Below are 20,138 nucleotides of genomic sequence, written 5' to 3' on the forward strand. Positions count from 1 at the left end.
TGTTTGGTTTGGGTTTTTTTTTCCAAGTATCTTTATTAGCAATTGTAAAGGGAACATACAGCCAGGAGTGGGGAGAATTCACTTATTATTTCTTCTTTCAGGGATATGATAGAACACTGTTTGGAATGTTATGGAAAGAAATGCACAGATGAAGGTGAGTTATATTGACCGAGTATTTAAAGACTTTCTCTCCTCTCCGTGGGTACTCATTGGAAAAAAAAAAAATTAATTTTGAAGTTATAATGGGGAATGGAAGGTATGATTCATTGATGCCAGTGGGAGCTTGCAGACATGAGTATCTGGGTGTAACTACTGTGTTTCCCCGAAAATAAGCCCTAGCACAATTTTTAAAGATGCTCCTAATATAAGCCCTACCCCAAAAATAAGCTCTAGTTAACATCAACCCCCAAAGTCACCCTGACACTCCCCAACTCCATCCCTGATACTAGTGCTGCCCAATTTTCCAATCATCTCTCCCTTCTCCTCCTCCTCCCCCCCAATTTTTCTTCTTTCCTTTCTCTCCCCCCCATGTGCAGCATCTTTCCTCGCCTCTCACCCATCCCCTTCTGCAGCAGCTCCGTGGCCTCCAAAAACAGCGGCAGTGCTCTGAACAGGTTACATCACATCCTTCCCCGCCAGGGCTGAAGCAAGGCCTTTCCTCTGCAGCGTCTTTATATCCCCCCTCCCATCCTTCTTTGCAGTGGAACCCCACCTACCTTCCCACCATGAGCCTGACATACCTCCACTCCAAAGTCTCCAAAACACCAGCAGTGGCAGTTTTTCTATCAGTGATGCAGCAGAGGAAAGGCCCTGGCAGGGAAGGCTGTGAAGCAGCCCATTCAGAGCACTGTCGCCGCTGCTGTTTTGGAGACTTTGGATTGGAGGTATGTCAGGCTCATGATGGGAGGGTTGGTGGGATTCTGCTGCACAGAGGGATAGAAAGATGCTGCAGAGGGAAGGCTATGGAAGGCTGCAAAGCAGTCTGTTTAGAGCGCTGCCGCTGTTTTTGGAGGCCTCGGAGCAGCTGCACAAGGGGATGGGTGAGAGGTGAGGAAAGATGCTGCACATGGGGGGGGGGGGAGAGAAAGGAAAGAGGAAGAATTGGGTTGTACATGAAAAAAATAAGACATTCCCCGAAAATAAGCCCTAGTAGGTTTTTTGAAGCACAAATTAATATAAGACCCAGTCTTATTTTAGGGGAAACACAGTACTTGTTTGCAATGTGTGAATGTGTTAAAAGAGCTTAAAAATGGTATGAAGTTTGCTTAAATAAATGCGAGGTCAGTTAGGAATAAACTTCCTATAATCTATTTGTTGTGTATGGACCAGTATGATGTAATTATGTTTGACAGAATTATGGCTGTTGAAAACGGTTCATAGAAAACCCCGCGAAAGACAAAGGCGCGCGCCGACAACTGAGCGCAAGATGGAGGCGCGCGCCGAAGAAAATTACAGTTTTTAGGGGATCCGACGGGGTTTTTGTTGGGGAGCCCCCCCAGTTTACTTAATAGAGATCGCGCCGGCGTTATGGGGGGTTTGGGGGGTTGTAACCCCCCACATTTCACTGTAAACTTAACTTTTTCCTTAAAAACAGGGAAAAAGTGAAGTTTTCAGTAAAATGTGGGGGTTACAACCCCCCATGCCCCCCACAACGCCCCTACAACGCGGCGCGATCTCTATTAAGTAAAGTGGGGGGGTTCCTCCCCACGCCCCCCCCCCCCCGTCGGAGCCCTAAAAACAGTAATTTTCTGTGGTGCGTGCCCCCGTGCTGTGATCAATTGTCTGGGCGCGCCTTTGTCCCGGCGCGCTTTTGACCTGACACTGTTGAAAACAGCTTTAGTTAGACAGTGTTACCCTTAAGGCTGTGCTTGGGACTAAGCTTGCAGAGTGAGGAAGTGGGGAGGCGGAGATTTAGGGCTCCTTTTATGAAGCCGCAGTAGCGGTTTAACGCGCGTAATAGCGCACGCTAAACCGCCGGACGCGCTAGCCGCTACCGCCTCCTCTTCAGCAGGCATTAGTTTTTCAGCTAGCGCAGGGGTTAGCGTGCGATTAAAAGTCACGCGCGTTAAAGCCGCTAACGCGGCTTCATAAAAGGAGCCCTTAGGGTTTCATCGATCAGTATTGGGTTTTAAATTGGTTGATGCCTCAGCGAGTGAGATGGGGGAAATGTGTGGTGATACAGAATGAAAGTTTGGTGCTCTTTGTGGTATCTTTTACCTCCTGGTGTTGTGGTGACCCAAGGTTTTCCTTTTATGGATTTTTAAATGAATTTTAACAATAGATTTTACAAAAATGTGTTCGTTAGGTGATTTTTAATGTTCCCATTAAAGCCTGGCAATTTGGAGGGAACTGATTATGTAATGTTTGCGATGCTGTCTGCATTATTGCTCAGGTGTTGGGGATTTTTTTTGTTTTGGTTTTTTTTTTTTTTTTAACACACCAGGTGGGCCATATATTTGATATTTTTATCACCACAGTTGTTGGGGATCATTAGAATAGGATGTTGTATCAGCAGCTGAACAGTCTGACTATTCTCTTTTTTTTATTTTATTTTTTCATTTAAGACCGGTGAAGGGGACGATAATAGTTTTAAGGAAAATAACAGTGCGCCCACATTTTGACGTTTGTGATTTAATGAATGAATGAATGAATACCTGGCTTAATTATAGATGATTCCATGTCTATACATTATGGAGCAGAGCATTGAAGTACTATTTTTACTGGAGCTCCTGAGAAAGTAATTGAAGTGAAGAATGTTTATGTTTCATGTCCCTGGAGGTCTGCAGCAGTGTGTCAAGTAAGGAAGGAAGTTAGAAAAACAGAACGGAAGTAGTGAAAAACAGGGAATAGCGAGGATCATGAGGATTTTAAGTTGAGACTACTATTATTTGAGTTTGTGTGAAAATAAGTATAATAAATTCTTTCAAGAAAGGGTGAAGAATGCATTGAATAGACTTTGTGAACTATATCGTACTGTTTGGTTCTTTTTGATAAATGAATATAAGAAGTTTGAAGGAATCAGATGTTGAGCATTATATGGAATATTTGAGATATAAATTGAAATCTATTGGGAAAGTTTTTTGGGTGGTGTGATGAGAGTAGATGTGCAATTATATAGAACAGCTAAAAAATGGGTAGAATTTGAGGGGGTTGAGGAAGATGATGTAATTAGGGAGATTAGAGGATGCTTGAACTGCTGCTTTTATTATTGAATTCCTGACTGCTTCCCTTGCTTTTAGAGGGCATGAACTGCTGTGTCTGTTTGTTTATGGACTTTTGGCTGCCCTGCTTAGCGATGTGCCTGAAATGCTGTTTCTTTTCCTATTATAAAGCCTGCTATCCTAAGTTAATTGAATTTTTATTTACTTTTCCTGTTTTTGTAAAGTACTGGATTTCTGTTTCAGTTTATGAGCATTGTGTGGGCTAAAGAGTGACTGGCTACCAGTTCCTTTGGCCTAAAGTCACCTAAAGTTAGGAAATAAATGCTGGTTTGCACTAAACACTGGATTGCCTCAGGGTTTTTTTTCTCCTTCTTCCCCACCCACACTGTTGCAGTGGGTAAAATACCCATTGGTCAAGACCAATATTTCTGTTTACAAGAAAGAAGATTAGCAAAGGTAAGAACCTAATCTTCCATTACAATGCTAAAGTGCTTCAGCCAATCACTCCCTAAAATCTATGAAATAAAAAGACATACATTAAAATGCCCAAGTGCTTGACCTAATTGTTCCCAGCATGCTTCAAATTTTAACTAGTGCTAATTTATAGTTACTACTTTTTTGACCTACAGAGATGGATTGGAAATGATTAGAATGGATAAAAGGACTTTGTGCAAATGTGAACAGGGCAGAAAGGATATAACAGAGTACAGATTTATTTATTTTATTTTTCAGATTTCAAATCCACATATTGAGAAACCCATCGAGGCAGGGTACAGGGTCACCCACCATATTCATGTTTATAGAGTAATATACATTTGTTTTCAAATGTGAATATATTCATTGCTACTGAACACTCAAAAAGATAGTCTCAACAAATCTCTTGTTTTTCAGTCCAAACCAATTATGCAGCTGTGTACCTTTGAGCTCTTCCAAGGAAACGGAGCACAGAATTGTCTTTATCTTGTATATGCAACTTTGCTTTCCAGTACTAAAGTTTTATATGAAATGTAAGCCTGTGACTAGACAAGAATCGAGATTATTTCCATAAACTCTGAAGGGGAAAGAGAATGCAGCTGCTCAATCCATCCTATGATTGAAAGCCATGGATTAATATCCAGGTCTCTCTCTCTCACTCCTTTCTTAGTGGAAGATGTTTATTTTGCTCTGAATGAGGATAAGATCTGCAGAGCCATGGCACAGATGTTGCTGCAGAACGCAGTGAAGTTCAATCTGGCTGAATTCCAGGAAGTATGGCAGCAGAGTGTTCCTGAGGGCATGACCACTAGAATGGACCAGCTCAAGGTAGTAACTAGTGCCAACATGTTTTGCTTTTCATCCAATTCTAAATGGTGACTCTAGAATAGGTCTTGCGGTCACATCATATTACATCTTCTATGCCAGTTTCTTCCTTAAGGCAGGATATTTCTTTTTATATTTTTCTGGTCATGCTTTAATTAAATTATTATACACTGTCTCTATAAAGGAAGTAGTTTGTATTAGTTGAATCTGTCTGCCATCACAGTAGTTTAAGGTTAAGGAGGGATACCCTGTAAGAAGTAATGCTGCTACGGGATAGATAGATCTTTAGTATGTACAGACTTGTTTGGCCAGTTGACTTATTTACAAAGGGGTACTGAAAAGTTCTCAGCCCAACCAACTTCCTATATTCTAAATGTTATTTTGCCACTGTAGCTGAAAAGTGTTATTTTATTTTGAAAAGTGCCAATTTGCAGAATCATAATGCTATGTTTTGACATTGTTTCAGATCATTGATTGAATCATGTCAACGAAAAGTGTGGAATTTTCAAGTATGGAACTCTGAACCGTCATGAAGTTCCTATTCCTGCATTGTCTGTGTTACTTAAAACTATTGAATTCAGTACAGTTTGATTCAGCAGGTCTCAACCCATCACTCAGAGCATATTCAGCCAGGTTTTCAGAATATTTACAATGAATATGCATATGAGAGACTTGAATTTCAAGAAAGAGAGTACATACTCATCATTCCCATGTGTATTCATTTTGGATATTTTGAAAACCTAATTAGGGTTAAGAACCAATTTAAATGAGTATTTTGTTTTGACCATCCATTTTACATGTCTAGGACAATATCTCAGCTGGATTTTTGTGCTTTCTTGTTTGTGTTTTTCAACCTAGTTCTTTCTCCTGCCTGGTCAATCTGGTGTGCAGCATATGAAAACATCTGTAATGAAAATCCAAAAATTAACACAAATGAAGGGGTGCTGAAAAGTTCTCAGACAAACCAAGAACGAAATGACATTGAACCATGAAATTTTATTACCACCTTGCTTGTTTCATTTAGTTGTGGTTTAAAGGCATTGTTCTTTAATATTTGCATTTAGAGCAGAACTAAACTTACATTGTTTCGGGGAGTTTCTCCGCACCCCCCCTCTCATGCTTGCACTATAGGACTTGCTAGCAAGTTTGGCACTGACTGAGGCCTAGATGCACTAAACGCTCCGATTGTGTACCAATGGTTGCTAAACCAGTTCAATTAGTTTAGCGACTAACTGAATTTGCCAACCTAATGTTCAGAATGGCTCACCACTTGGTTTTCCTTGCGTTCATATATTCTCTGACTCTGATGTGATAACTCATTATTGTTACTAGGAATAATTACTAATGAAAGAAATCATATGATTATATTTATTTATTTATTTAGATTTTTATCCCGTCCTCCCAGTAGATCAGAACGGTTTACAAGTAAAAATTCACAATGGAGTGAATTGAACATACAAGATTACCGTATTTTCACATAGATAACGCGCACCCGTGTAAAACGCGCACACGGGTATAGCGCGTGGGAAACACAAATTTATGTAAATAAATTTTTATATACCGCGCTCACGGGTATACCGCGCATGCCGCCCCGACTCTCCTCTGGCTGCCCCGACTCTCCTCTGGCTGCCCCGACTCTCCTCTGGCTGCCCCGACTATCCTTTCACCCGCCCCGACTTTCCATTCACTGCCCCGACTCTCCTCTGGCCACACCGACTCTACTTTCGGCTACCCCGACTCTCCTCTGCCCCTTGAAGTCCTGTCCCCACCCTGAAAGCCTGATGCCCCCCCCCCCCCGATGCCCGATTCATCATCCGGAAGGACCGCTCGCACCCCCACCGCTCGCACTCCCACCCGAAGAACCGCTCGCACCCCCACAGCCTCCCCCCCTCCCCCATGGAGAATCTGTCTACCTTGTTTCCGGATTCTAGTGAGCCCAGCTGCTTCCTCTGCCGGCGGTCCTGCCCCTTCTCTGAGCTCTGCGCTACACTGCTTCCTCTTCCGGCGGTCCCGCCCTTTCTCTGATGTCAGAGAAAGGGCGGGACCGCCGGAAGAGGAAGCAGTGTAGTGCAGAGCTCAGAGAAGGGGCAGGACCGCCGGCAGAGGAAGCAGCTGGGCTCACTGGAATCCGGAAACAAGGTAGACAGCTTCTCCATGGGGGAGGGGGGGAGGCTGTGGGGGTGCGAGCGGTTCTTCGGGTGGGAGTGCGAGCGGTCCATCGGGTGGTAGTGCGAGTGGTGGGGGTGCGAGCGGTCCTTCCGGATGATGAATCGGGCGTCGGGCGGGATGGGAACGATGTAAAAAAATTTTTATATACCGCGCAAGGTTATGCATGGTTTGTAAAAACACGTATAACGCGCGCGTTATATGCGTGAAAATACGGTATACAGTAGATTTAAATACTTGGACATACGAGACTGTGCAACAGTGTAAATATAGGGACTATATAGCAAATTAAGAACAGTAGTTTAAATATAAGTAGTTTAGTTTAGATACAAGTTATTTAAGTATAGGCTGAGAGTGGACTATACAGAAATTTAGGCAGAAAATTAGAATGGAGAAAGAAGGGTAGAGGTGGGGGTTATAACTAACCAAAAGAACATTGCTGGAGTATGCAATTTATCATTGGACCTTAATGAAGCAATTGTAATTCAATTGGAAGATATATCAACTACATATGTTTAATTATTTCCTTAAGTGATGTCATAAATCCAATAAAATGGCCAATCACTTGTAATTCAGAGAGATTCTTGGTTGGTATTCTACCAGTTAGTGGAACGCCAAAAACTCCCAAGGCCTTGATATTTAAACTATACTTTTGTGTCTGGTAATTATTTCCATGGCATCCTCCAGAGATGGAAGACAGAGCTGAGGGGTATAAAACCTGTTCATGTAGTTATTCAGAGCAAACATAAGCAAGCCTACCTTTTAACAGAATCTTCTCAAGTCAAAGAGCCTGGGAAACTGGTAGCTTTTTGGCTAACACTGATTGATTGAAAATTGAGTTTCGTATCTGATATAGAAATATGATGGCAGATAAAGGTCAAATGGCCTATCCAATCTACCCATCTACAATAACCATTATCGCTTCCTCTCTTTAAGAAATCCCCATGTGCCTATTCCAGGCTTTCTTGAAATCAGACAGTCTCTGTCTCCACCACCTCTACCAGGAGACTGTTCCACACATCTTCTACCCTTTCTGTAAAAAAGTATTTTCTTAGATTACTTCTGAGCCTGTAACCTCTTAACTTCATCCTATGCCCTCTTATTCCAGAGCTTCTTTTCAAATGGAAGAGACTGTATCATATCTCCCCTCTCCCGCCTTTCCTTCAAAGTGTACAGATTGAGATCTTTAAGTCTGTCCCCATACGCCTTATGATGAAGACCACGCACCATTTTAGTAGCCTTTCTCTGGACTGACTCCATCCTTTTTATATCTTTTTGAAGGTGTGGCCTCCAGAATTGTACACAATATTCTGAATGAGGTCTCACCAGAATCTTATACAGGGGCATCAATACCTCCTTTTTCCTACTGGCCATACCTCTCCCTAGCATCCTTCTAGATTTCACCATCACTTTTTCAACCTGACTACATTAAGATCATCACATACAATCACACCCAAGTCCTGCTCTTCTGTCGTGCACATAAGTTCTTCACCCCCTAAACTGTACCATTCCCTCTGGTTTTTGCAGCCCAAATGCATGCACTTGCATTTCTTAGCATTAAATTTTAGCTGCAAAATTTCAGACCATTCTTCAAGCTTCATGTTATTCACGCCATCCTGGGTATCTAATCTATTGTAGATTTTGGTATCATCCGCAAAGAGCAAATCTTACCTGACAGCCCTGCAGCAATATCATTTATACAAATGTTAAAAAGAACAGGCCCAAGAACAAAACCTTGAGGCACACCACTGGTAAAGTCCCTTTCCTCAGAGCGATCTCCAATGATCACTACCCTCTGTCGCCTTCCACTCATCCAGTTCTTGGCTCAGGCCATCACTTTGGGACCCATCCCGAGGGCACTCAGTTTATTTATTAGATGTCTGTGAAACACTTGTCAAAGGTTTTGATAAATCTAGCGTATTTTTCGCTCCATAAGATGCACCTGTCCATAAGATACACCCTAGATTTAGAGGAGGAAAACGAGAAAAAACATTCTGAACCAAATTCTCCCTGCCAGGCTCTGCACCCAACCCCACACTCCCTGCCAGGCTCTGTACCCTGTCCCCCTCTCTGGTGGTCTAGTGGTAGGATGGGACAGGGCACAGGGCAGACAGGTCTAGTGACAGGCAAGCAGGACCCTCCACCCCCTGGCAGGGCCTCCCACCCCGGTACCCTTTTTGAATTGCTGCCATCCAGCGCTGTATCCTGCACTGCTGCCCTTCCCTCCACTGCGTATGTCTGACAGTGCCATAGAAGGGATTAGTAGTAGTGGATCAGCCTCTTTCACCCTCAGGCAGCAGAACAGATTTGGCCGGCTAGCTCACGGGGATAAAGGGGACGAAGTCAGTGGCGGAGGAGAAGAGCATGTTCGTGGCGGAGGAGCCGTTCGCTCTCTTGTCCGTCATGTCTGAGCTGCTCTTGCATGTCTCCACGTCCGAGCCCGAAGCCAGATCCTGCGCGCAGTGAGCCAAACAGCAAATCTGACGCTGACTCTCAATTCGCGGGGACCGCACAATGGGGACGAGTCCGATCCAATGGAATGGCCCATGGCAGTAACTCGCTTGAGCAGCAGAGGCGGAAGCGGCAGTGAGAGCGTCCATTCGTGAGGGAGAATGGCAGGTGGTGGGGATTGGCTGCTGAACCCCCTCAGTGTGGTGCAGGAGCTGTTCGGTGAGCGCGAGGCAGTAGAAATCAGGAAATGGGACCTGGGAAAAACTTAGGCTGTTTGAGTGATAGGTTGGGGGGGGTATTCGCTCCATAAGACACACCCTTATTTCCACCCACTTTTGGGGGGAAAAAAGTGCATCTTGTGGAGTGAAAAATATGGTAAAAACACCACATTTAGGAGACTCCCTCTATCCAATTCTCTAGTCACCCAGTCAAAGAAATTGATCAGATTTGTCTGACAAGACCTACCTCTAGTGAATCCATATTGTCTCTGGTCCCGTAATCCACAGGATTCCAGAAACTTCACCATTCGCTGTTCTAAAAGTGTTTCCATTAATTTGCTTACCACAGAAGTCAGACTTACCGGCCTGTAATTCCCTACTTCTTCCTTACTTCCACTTTGGGGAGAGAGACCACATTCTCCCTTCTCCAGTCCTCCAGTACCACTCCCAACTCTAGAGACTCATTGAAGTCAGCGGAGCCACCAGAACTTCCGTAAGTTCCTTCAACACCCTCGGATGTACACTTTACTTTTGACCTATCTGAGCATACAGGGTCATGCCCCTAGATACCTGGTCCGGTGTATAACCTCATGCATTTTCCTACCGCAATTATGCTCTTCAATGCAGGGTGACCTGATGATACCAGCAAGGGAAGAGGTCAGATTGAAGGCAGTCAGGACAGAGGTTTTCTCCTGAGCACCCCTGAAGAATGGAATAAACTCCCTTCCTATATTAAGAAGCAGGGAAAGGTGGGGGGAGGGGGATTAAAAAAAATTGCTGAAAAGACGCCTGCTTTATCTCATGAATTATGTAGGTTGATTGTGGATTTTCTTTTAAAATCATGCTGTGGCTGGTGTACTGATATATAGGGCTTCTTTTACAAAGGTGCATTAGGGCCTTAACGCATGGAATAGCGGGCACTATCCGCTACCGCCTCCTCTTGAGCAGGTGGTAGTTTTTCGGGTAGCACGCGCTAATCTGGTGCGTGTGCTAAAAACGCTAGCGCACCTTTGTAAAAGGAGCTCATAGCGTGGAAAAGAATATGTAATTATCCAGTTTCGTGGCTGTGAAGGATTTTGGTTTATGTATTGTAATATTTTAAATATTATTTTAGATGTTGGTATGTAATTTTATTATGTATGTTATTTTTGTGCTCCGCCTTGATAAAGGCGGAATATAAACAAACAAAATGTTTTACTGTTAGCCAACCTGGCTTGCAGCCCATAGTTTAGCAGCTCCTGTCATAAGATAGCACTTTAGTAAGTCTTGTGGTGGAGAGTGATAAGGTTGAAGTGGAGTAAGAATTTTACATTACTGTTCCATTACTTCATCTTCCTTCCCAGATTCCATTGTGATCAATGATCTTATAACTACTACAGTGTTTTCCTGAAAATAAGACACCGTCTTATATTAATTTGGGGCCAAAAAACGCACTAGGGCTTATTTTCAGGGGATGTCATTTATTTATTTTTTTTGTTTACAACTCTCTCACCCATCCCCTTGCGCAGCATCTTGCCGACCCTCCCACAGCGAGGCCGACATACCTCCATTTCAAACAGCAGTGGCAGCAACACTGAACAGGCTGCTTTGCAGCCTTCCCCACGCCACGTCACTGATGACATCATCAGTGAGGCAGCAGAGGGAAGGCCCCGGTGGGGATGGTCTGTTCAGTGCTGCTGCCGCCGCCGCTGTTTGGAATGGAGGTATGTCGGCCTCAATTTGGGAGGGTTGGCAGGGTTCTACTGTGAGGGATGGGAAGGAGGGATGGAAAGATGCTGTGCAAGGGGATGGGTGAGAGAGGAGGAAAGATAGTGCACATGATGGGGAGTGGGGGTGAGGTGAGAAACCTGCCAGCGAATTGGGGAGTGTCGGGGACATTTGGGAGGGGCTTTGGGGGTCGATCCAACTAGGGCTTATTTTGAGGGTAGGCCTTATATTGGGACCAACCCCGAAAATCATGCTAGGGCTAATTTTTGGGGTAGGTCTTATTTTCAGGGAAACACGGTATATGCTTTATACCCTGTTTCCCCCAAAATAAGACCTATCCCAAAAATAAGCCTTAGCATGATTTTAAAGATTCTCCTAATATAAGCCCTACCCCAAAAATAAGCCCTAGTTAAGAATAACCCTTGCAACCTCCCATCCCCGACACTCCCTGACTCCATCCCTGCCCGATTTTGCCGAAAAAATCGGACTCGTCAATTCAGCAATCCCCACCTCAGTGAGACCTGACATACCTCCACTCTCGGGAATCTTAAAGCAGCGGCAGCGGCGGTGGCAGCACTCTGAACGGGCTGCTTCACGGCCTCCCCTGCCGGGGCCTTCCTTCTGCCGCATTACTGATATCAGTGATGCAGCAGAGGGAAGGCCCCAGTGGGGAAGGCTACAAAGCAGCCCGTTCAGAGCGCTGCCGCCGCTGCTGTTTTTGGAAGCCTCAGAGTGGAGATATGTCAGTCTCACGATGGGAGCGTTAGTGAGATTCTGCTGCACAGATGGGAGGGAGGGATATAAAGATGCTGCACAAGGGGATGGGTGAGAGGGAAGGAAAGATGCTGCACATGAGTGTTGGGGGGTGGAGAGAAAGGGAAGAGGAAGAATTTGGGTGGAAGAGAGGAAGGGAGAGATGGTCGTTGTACATGAAAAAAAAATGACATCCCCCAAAATAAGCCCTAACACGTTTTTTGGACCCAAAATTAATATAAGACACTGTCTTATTTCCGGGGAAACATGGTATTTGTGAAGTACAAAACGTCGTATTTTGCAGTTTTATTTTTTTTAAACCGTTATTAAGTCAGTCTGCTAGCAAAGAACTGATTAAATCTGTTGTTGGCTGTTTTTCTTTGAATCAAATGACAGTGTTTTGAGTCTTGAATGTGGAAAAGCTTTGGTCATACATCTTTGCAATTTATACATAACTTTGGATGTAAACTATGTGAAAGCGAATGAAATGTTAGTCCATAGTAGAACAAAATTTGTATTTCTGCCTGTTTGATCTCCAGGGTTTAGCACTTCTCGATCAAAATTCCAAACCAGAGACTATATCTTTGCTAAAACTGGAAGACTTGCCTGAGGATACACAGGAAAGATTCACCAACCTATTTAGCATTCGTGAAAAATGGACAGAAGCAGACATAGCACCATATATTGAGTAAGTTATTCATGGCTCAAAGACAAACATTGCAGGAATTAATGTTTTTGTGACTCAAGATTGTGGATGAAGACGGGAAAGATGTATTTGAAGGCTGTCCTTTTTCACTTGGTGACTAGAAACTTTGTGGCTGTGGCAATATGCTGGATGTCGAAATGGGACTCCTCAGAACTGCATGCTCAAAGCAAATTCTTCCTTCCTAATTGAATGTGAAATTGCATTTCTTCCATCTTAAAATTATATTGAGTTTTTTAACTTGATGGAGGCATGAAAAATGAATTGGGCACTGATTAGCAAACAAAAAACCCCCAACATTTTTTTTAAAGACACTACTAAAGATTTCCTTTCTTGCATCTTTTGTGTTAAGCCCTCTATCACCTAGTCTAAAAAGGTTATGTTGCACATTAAAGCTGAAAACAATTATTGAGTCGGCTCTACAGTTTTAGAAATCAGCTGTGATAAATAACAGCAATTAAGGAAGGAGAACAGGTTAAAAAAAACAACAAAAAACAGAAACCTCTCACCTCACAAAAACATGCTTGATATTTTTTAGCCATCTTCAACTTTTGTGACTAGCCATTGTATAAATACATAAACAAAACATATAAATCATCTTGTGAGGCAAAAGGTTAACCTGCCCCATCCCCTTGAGGTGTGCACACTCCATGTATTGCAACTGGCATTGGGTAATGTTTAAAGGGCAGCACAGCATACTGTAGGCAGGTGTATCTCTTGCTGGGTGTTTCTGGAAGCCATCATAATCATTTGTGTCCCTATCTTGCTGTCTTTGAATCCATATTTGCAATTCCTAGTGACATTTAGTACAATCCAGTACATAGTATGTAAGCTGTATACTTAATCATTAAGGGGTCCTTTTATTATGGTGCATTAACCGATTTAGCACAAGCTAAATGCTAAGGCATCCATTGTATTCTATGGGCATCTTAGCATTTAGTGCACGCTAAATCGGTTAGCGCACCTTAATAAAAAAAACCCTAAATATATCGACCCAGTGTTCCGTGGGCGAAACATAGAAACATATAAATAGACGGCAGATAAGGGCCACGGCCCATCTAGTCTGCCCACCCCAATGACCCTCCCCTACCTTTCTCTGTGAATAGATCCCACGTGTCTATCCCATTTGGCCTTAAAATCAGGCACGCTGCTGGCCTCAATCACCTGAAGTGGAAGACTATTCCAGCGATCAACCACCCTTTCAGTGAAAAAGAATTTCCTGGTGTCCCCGTGCAGTTTCCCGCCCCTGATTTTCCACGGATGCCCCCTTGTTGCCGCGGGACCCTTGAAAAAGAAGATATCTTCTTCCACCTCGATGCGGCCCGTGAGATACTTGAATGTCTCGATCATGTCACCCCTCTCTCTGCGTTCCTCGAGTGAGTACAGCTGCAACTTATCCAGCCATTCCTCGTACGGGAGATCCTTGAGTCCCGAGACCATCCGGGTGGCCATTCTCTGGACCGACTCTAGTCTCAGCGCATCCTTACGGTAATGCGGCCTCCAGAATTGCACACAATATTCCAGGTGGGGCCTCACCATGGATCTATACAATGGCATAATGACTTCAGGCTTACGGCTGACGAAACTCCTGCGTATGCAACCTATGATTTGCCTTGCCTTGGATGAAGCTTGCTCCACTTGATTGGCAGTCTTCATGTTCTCACTGACGATCACCCCTAAGTCTCGTTCTGCTTCAGTTCTTGTTAGGATCTCGCCATTAAGGGTGTAAGTCAATCCTTTTTCAATTAATTGTGTACATTTTGTTCTCTGAAAAGCAGATATGATCAGGCACATATGAATTAATGTCCTTACATGGTGCTAGTATAAATTAGTTCCCCCAGAGCTCAGAACTATTGTAAAGTTGGGAACTTGTGCAGTCTCTCCCCCTTACAAGAGAGTCTCATTGGTCCTGTTTTGCTTTATCTGCTTTGCTGAAAACAAAACCAAAGTTGTCCTGTTTCTCTTGTTAGTCTTCCAACATAATTGGAAGAAAAACAACGCGAATGAAAAACAAAAAATAATATTTTATCTTAATTTTTTAATAACGTGGTGCAGGCCAAGTTGGGGTTCCAACTTCCAACCACATCCATGCTATGATAAAATCCAGAACATTGACACCAATTCTAGATGTTTAATCTGGGCTCATAATGTTACAGGGCCAAATGCAAACATAGTGGAAGATTGTCTCCATGATGTGAAAGAGTCACCCTAAACACTTTGCGATTTGTTACGAGGTAGAAATTAGATTTCTGCCTGTGCAGAAGGAGTGGCACAGGCATCTGACTCTACTTGTTCAGTAAATTCTTATCAACCTCTACTATAATCTCGTGCTTTCCCTCGGCCAATGATCTGGTGTTATATTTTGACAAAAAAGTGAAGAAACTTAAATCTATGTTCGATACACCTAGGCACTTACTTGCATCGGGGCAACTGCAGCTAATGGTCTGGACAAACCAAAGTCCCTGGTTGTTCCATTTTGTACTGTATCTCTTGCAGCTTGCTTTAGGGGAAATGTGTAGTATGGTTCTGGATTTTCAGCTACCATGATTCTTATAGGACTTCCTTCTGCCAGTAGTCAGTTGATTTCTTTTAATATTCTTTAGCCACTGATCACAAATTCTTGAAGGCTGCTAAACTGATTATTGCAAGATACCAACGGAAAGGCAGAAAAGATCATTCGGTTCTCAGAGAGACTGTCAGTTGACCAAATCCAAACAAGCACACAAGTGATAAAAAATCAACAACGGTTAATCAATATAATTTATATAATTTAGTGATGGCGTGCCCTCAGTGTAATTAGGCAGCAAAGGAAGCAATACTCCTATGCTTTACATCTGAGACAAGGACCAACAAGTCCCTGCCCCCACACCATCATCGGGCACTGCCGTAATGTGTGAAAAATCAAACAGTGAAGGTGCAAAATCAAGCACAAAACTATAACATGAATAAGATCAATTAACAGTCTGTCAGAGAACCACCCCCAGAGAACTCCCGATCAAATCAAAGCCGACTTAGCTGGAAAAAATAGCAGATGATGAAGCGGTCTCCCACAAGCAGGGAGCTCCGCAAATGCCAGGTCTAACCAGGCTGGTTTCGGAAAAAATCCCTTCTTCAGGAACCCAGATTACAACACTGATTAAAACTGATTATTGCAGCACATGATTCAATTCATTCAATGTTAGTGAAGCAATTTGACTCACTGTTACCTTCATGATTTCGTTTTATCCTCTAACAAAAAAGTATCATACTGAATGTTGGAAGCTTGCATGTGTTTGTCCCACAGTTAAGAACGGCAGGAAGGGCGCATTAAAGTTATCCAGCTATCATCCTGTGCCCAACCTGCCTTTTGATCTAAGCTCACTGAGTCCAAAGTGGTGGATCAACGTTTTGTGCGTTCTCAATCAGCAAAATATTTTATACCTATGCCAAACTGGCTTCTGTAAGGATCACACTATTTTTAATCTTGATTGGGATAAAGTGGTATTGCTAGTGTTGGACTTTTCCTTGGCCTTTGATCTGGTAAACTATTCTTTATTGCTCACCTGTCTCCATGACTTCAGAGTTACAGGCACAACTCTTGGAGAGTTTTGATCTTATCTTTATAACAGACAATATAGAGTGTAATGAGAAATCAGTTATCTGTATCATTTTCTATGCTATGGAGTCCCAAAAGGTTCAATCTTGACTCCTACTTTTTTTTTTTTTTGTATACATATTTTTCTTTCCTCTTTAGCCATGTTGATCCACACATCAAGAATTACTGTCTTTATGTACGCAGATGATTCAACTTTTTGTACTATAGATCTCGCATTGTCTTCCTCAGTTCAGGAAGTGAACAACAAATTAGATATCATTGCCACTTTAGCCTACAAGAATGGAGCCAAAGCAGTGGTTTTCTTGGAATATTTGGTTACACAATTGCCCTGTTCCTTACTCACTGATGGATTTCAGGTTCAGATAGTTATCAGAACATAGGAATAGCCATACTAGGTCAGACAAATGGCCATTTGCCCAGTATTCTGCTTCCATCATACTCCAATCTAGATCACAAGTACCTGGCAGAAACCCAGAGTAGAAACATTCCATGCTTCCAATCCCAGGGCAAGGAGTGGTTTCCCCCCATGTCTATCTCTATAGCAAACTATGGACTTTTCCTTAAGGAACTTGTCTAAACCTTCTTTAAACCCAGCTATGCTAATTGCTGTTCCAGTGCAATAGGGATGGTATGCTGAACTGTAGAGTTATCCATTTATGTTTGAGAGTATACTGCAAAAAATGTCAGTCACAGTTTTTCAGCAACATCACCTTCTCTACAGTCTTTGCTGCCCCTTTCAGTTCTTCCTTTTGCAGGCGACCATGAAGGTGTCTTGCTATTTTGCTCATATTTTAACATTTAAAGAATATTGCAAGGCATAGAGAATAAAAGATCTAAGTAAGTCTGCCTTGTATCTTCTACTATAATAAAACCCTTAGCTGTGCCTCCGTGCCACAAACGCATGCACAGTACAGTAGAACCGCTGAGCAGGGAAGTGCTGGGGAAGCCAAAACTGTGCAATCCTGGAAGCCTTTTCACAGGCGAACAGACAATCCGGAAAAGTCTGTTTTCAGCTCCCTCCTTCTACCCAACTTGCACTTAGTCCTTCCCCTCCGTGCCTCCAAGCATTCCTCTCACACCATGAAGCAAGCAGCCGACTCCGAGCCAAAGCCCAAAAAGCTCAAGCTGGAGGAGAAAGGACAACCGCCGAGATAATTCCCCTTCGCTTCAGGGAGTGATCAGGTATGGTGAAAAGAGATATACCCTGTTTCCCCGATGGTAAGACACTGTCTTATTTTTTTTTGGAAGGCCAAAATATGCTCTAGGGCTTATTTTCGGGGGGATGCCTTATTTACCCATGAAGAAGACTACAGTACACAGTTATTGTTGAAAAAAAACAGAATTTTATTACGTTCGCGATAGGTACGTTCGCAATGCGTTCGTTGGAGGAAGAAAACGGTCGGCTGAAGAATTGGTCGGCCGAAAAATCGTACCGTGTATGGCCAGCTTTATCCATCATACCATATATTGTACCATTTAATGTCCCCAATGTTCTCCATCAGGGAAACACAGTAAAGAGATTATTCTGTAGTGCAGCATCAGAGGGGACTTGACAATGTGAAACCATTGTTTATATACCGTATGCATTTTAAACAGGCTTTATATACAATAAGTGGTATTGCTCACAGCAAAAGAAACCTGTCTGCGTGTCTCACTTTTGGATGTTCTGGCCGTGAACAAACTCCTGCAGTCTCCGTTAGGGAGGGATGAGGGAAGCTGCCTGTGTTTCCTTGCGCGGAGTCACGTGCGCGCGCTGCAGTCCTGTCACTTCCTCCTCTTCACTTCATGATGAGGCGCGGCACGCAGCCATGGAGGCAAATACGGTAGATGGAGGGACCACACGGAGTCACCCACCGTACCACCCGATTCGGGTAAGCGCAGGTATCGGTGGGTGGCTTATTTGCGGGGGGGGGGGTGCCTTATTTTACATTTTTTTCTAAAAAGGGGGGGCTGTCTTATTTGATGGCCCTGCCTTATCATCGGGGAAACATGGTAGCATATTTCAGCTTCGATTATTTACCTCCTTTAAAAGGGCACACACTTCCACATTTGAGCATTTTAGACAGTATGATCTATTCCCGATCTGTTTGAATAAGTATGATGTTGATAAGTTTGGCCACTCACGTGACTTCTGTCATAGGCGCTTTTCTCATGCAACGGCGTTTTCTTACTTCACCGATCGGGTTCTTTAACACGCAGTAAAACCATCTTCACTTAAGGACTTTTGGGAGTTTGTGCCGCTTCTTCTTCAGCATTGCCAGTGTATTTAATTTCACTTGCGATATTTTTGTGTGCTAGCTTTTTAATTTTGTTGTTTTTGTATCAAGCAAATCAGTTCTAGGGTCAGAAAGCAGGAGGGAAAAGAGAGCAAGAAACTATAAGATGGGAGAAGGGGGCTGGAGGGGGGGCTAAAAAGGGATTTGAAGCTGGGGGCTGGTATAGTAAAGTATAGGAGTTGGTATAGTAAAAAGGAAACATGTTAGAGAAAGGAGCTGACAAAGGGGATGTGTAAGAGAAGGGGGCTGGGGGCAGAGAAGGGGGCTGGGGGCAGAAAAGGGGATATGTGTGAGAAGGAGGCTGCAAAAGGGACATGTGAGAAAGGGGGCTGGGGGGCTAAAAAGGGGTTTGGACCTGGGGCTGAAAAAAGGGGACATGAGAGGGGAGGAGGCCTCTTGGGAAAAGAGACCTGGTGTAGGAGGCTGTTAAAAGAAGACAGTTCAGAGAGGAGGGCTGGAGCTTGAGCAGGTATGAGAAGGGGGTTAGGGTTGGGGGCTATAAAAAGGGAATGTGTGAGAAAAGGGAGCTGGGGATGAAAGAAGGGGGAGGTGGGAGAAGGGGGCTACAAAAGGGGACATGTGAGAGAAAGGGGCTGAAGATAGAAAGGAAGATGCAGAAGCAAAGGTTGATGGGAAAGGGTGAATGGAGAGGGAGTTCTATGGAGGTGAAGGACAGAGAAAGTGACCGATTTTTAAGGTGGTGAAAAAAGGTGGAAATAGGGAAGGTAAAAGGGGAAATGGGAGCCTGAATATGGGGGTAAAACATAAGAAGAATAGCCATACTGGATCAGACTAATCTATTGTAGCACCCATTAATGTAAGGCTTAAACACTAGTAAATTATAATTTCTGTGAAACTTCTGCTAGTCTTATACAAGTCTTTTGGATTAATGTATATACTCCTATTTCTGTCTAACATTTGCTTTTCCAAACAAAGAAATGAAAAGCATTTCTATGCACAGTGCTTTCCTGGAGATATAAACTGTGTTCTAAAATTGTCTAACGTATTCTTATCTGTTTCCTTACTAACCAGAGACCTGTGTGGAGAAAAACAGACGATAGGAGCCCTGCTGACAAAGTATGCCCGCTCTTCCATGCAGAACAGCATAAAAATGTACAATTCCAGAAGACCTGTTTCTTGATGCCAAATATTGATTATAGAATATGGTTGGGATTCTTATGAGCTGTTTTCTAGGTACCTACCACTGTGATGCATGACAACATTCCTTTTTAAGTATAACACTTCTGGCTATAATTTGTACTGTTTGACTAATAATAGTGTATCAGATATTTAATAAATACTATTTTGAATTGAACTTTTATGACTTGATCAGTGTAATACACCTCAGAAAATTATTTACAATCTATAAAATAACAGACCATAAGTAATGCATATATTGACAAAAGACATAACGCAAAAATAAGTTGAGAAATGTATGTTCTAACCATTACAAAAAAACATGTTTACTGAGTGAGTGGGTGAGATGAGAATGCATGAATGTAGGACACGGTACTACTCGAAAGGGTCCAGAGAAGGGGTTGGAGGAGCTGCCGTACAGCGAAAGATTAGAGAAACTGGGCCTCTTCTCTCTCAAACAGAGGAGATTGAGAGGGGACATGATCAAAACATTCAAGGTACTGAAGGGGATAGACTTAGTAGATAAGGACAGGTTGTTCATCCTCTCCAAGGTAGGGAGAACGAGAGGACACTTTCTAAAGTTGAAAGGGGATAGATTCTGTACAAAGTTCTTCTTCTCCCAGAGAGTGGTAGAAAGCTGGAACGCTCTTCCGGAGGCTGTTATAGGGGAAA

At 43.2% G+C, this 20,138-nt stretch overlaps 1 protein-coding gene across 1 annotated transcript in view; it reads left to right on the top strand.

Moving 5' to 3' along the window:
- The window catches only part of DSCC1 (DNA replication and sister chromatid cohesion 1), a 35,085-nt gene extending 15,447 nt beyond the window's left edge, over positions 1 to 19,638 (top strand). Inside the window, exons 6-9 of the mRNA XM_033933076.1 lie at positions 102 to 154; positions 4,306 to 4,463; positions 12,295 to 12,443; positions 19,362 to 19,638. Of these exons, the coding sequence (XP_033788967.1) occupies positions 102 to 154; positions 4,306 to 4,463; positions 12,295 to 12,443; positions 19,362 to 19,470 (469 nt within the window). The 3' untranslated portion in view covers positions 19,471 to 19,638. The remainder of the gene's footprint in view (positions 1 to 101; positions 155 to 4,305; positions 4,464 to 12,294; positions 12,444 to 19,361) is intronic.
- Positions 19,639 to 20,138: the final 500 nt, after the last annotated feature.

The sequence above is a fragment of the Geotrypetes seraphini genome, chromosome 2 (assembly GCF_902459505.1).
Source record: "Geotrypetes seraphini chromosome 2, aGeoSer1.1, whole genome shotgun sequence".
Classification (NCBI taxonomy): Eukaryota; Metazoa; Chordata; class Amphibia; order Gymnophiona; family Dermophiidae; genus Geotrypetes; species Geotrypetes seraphini.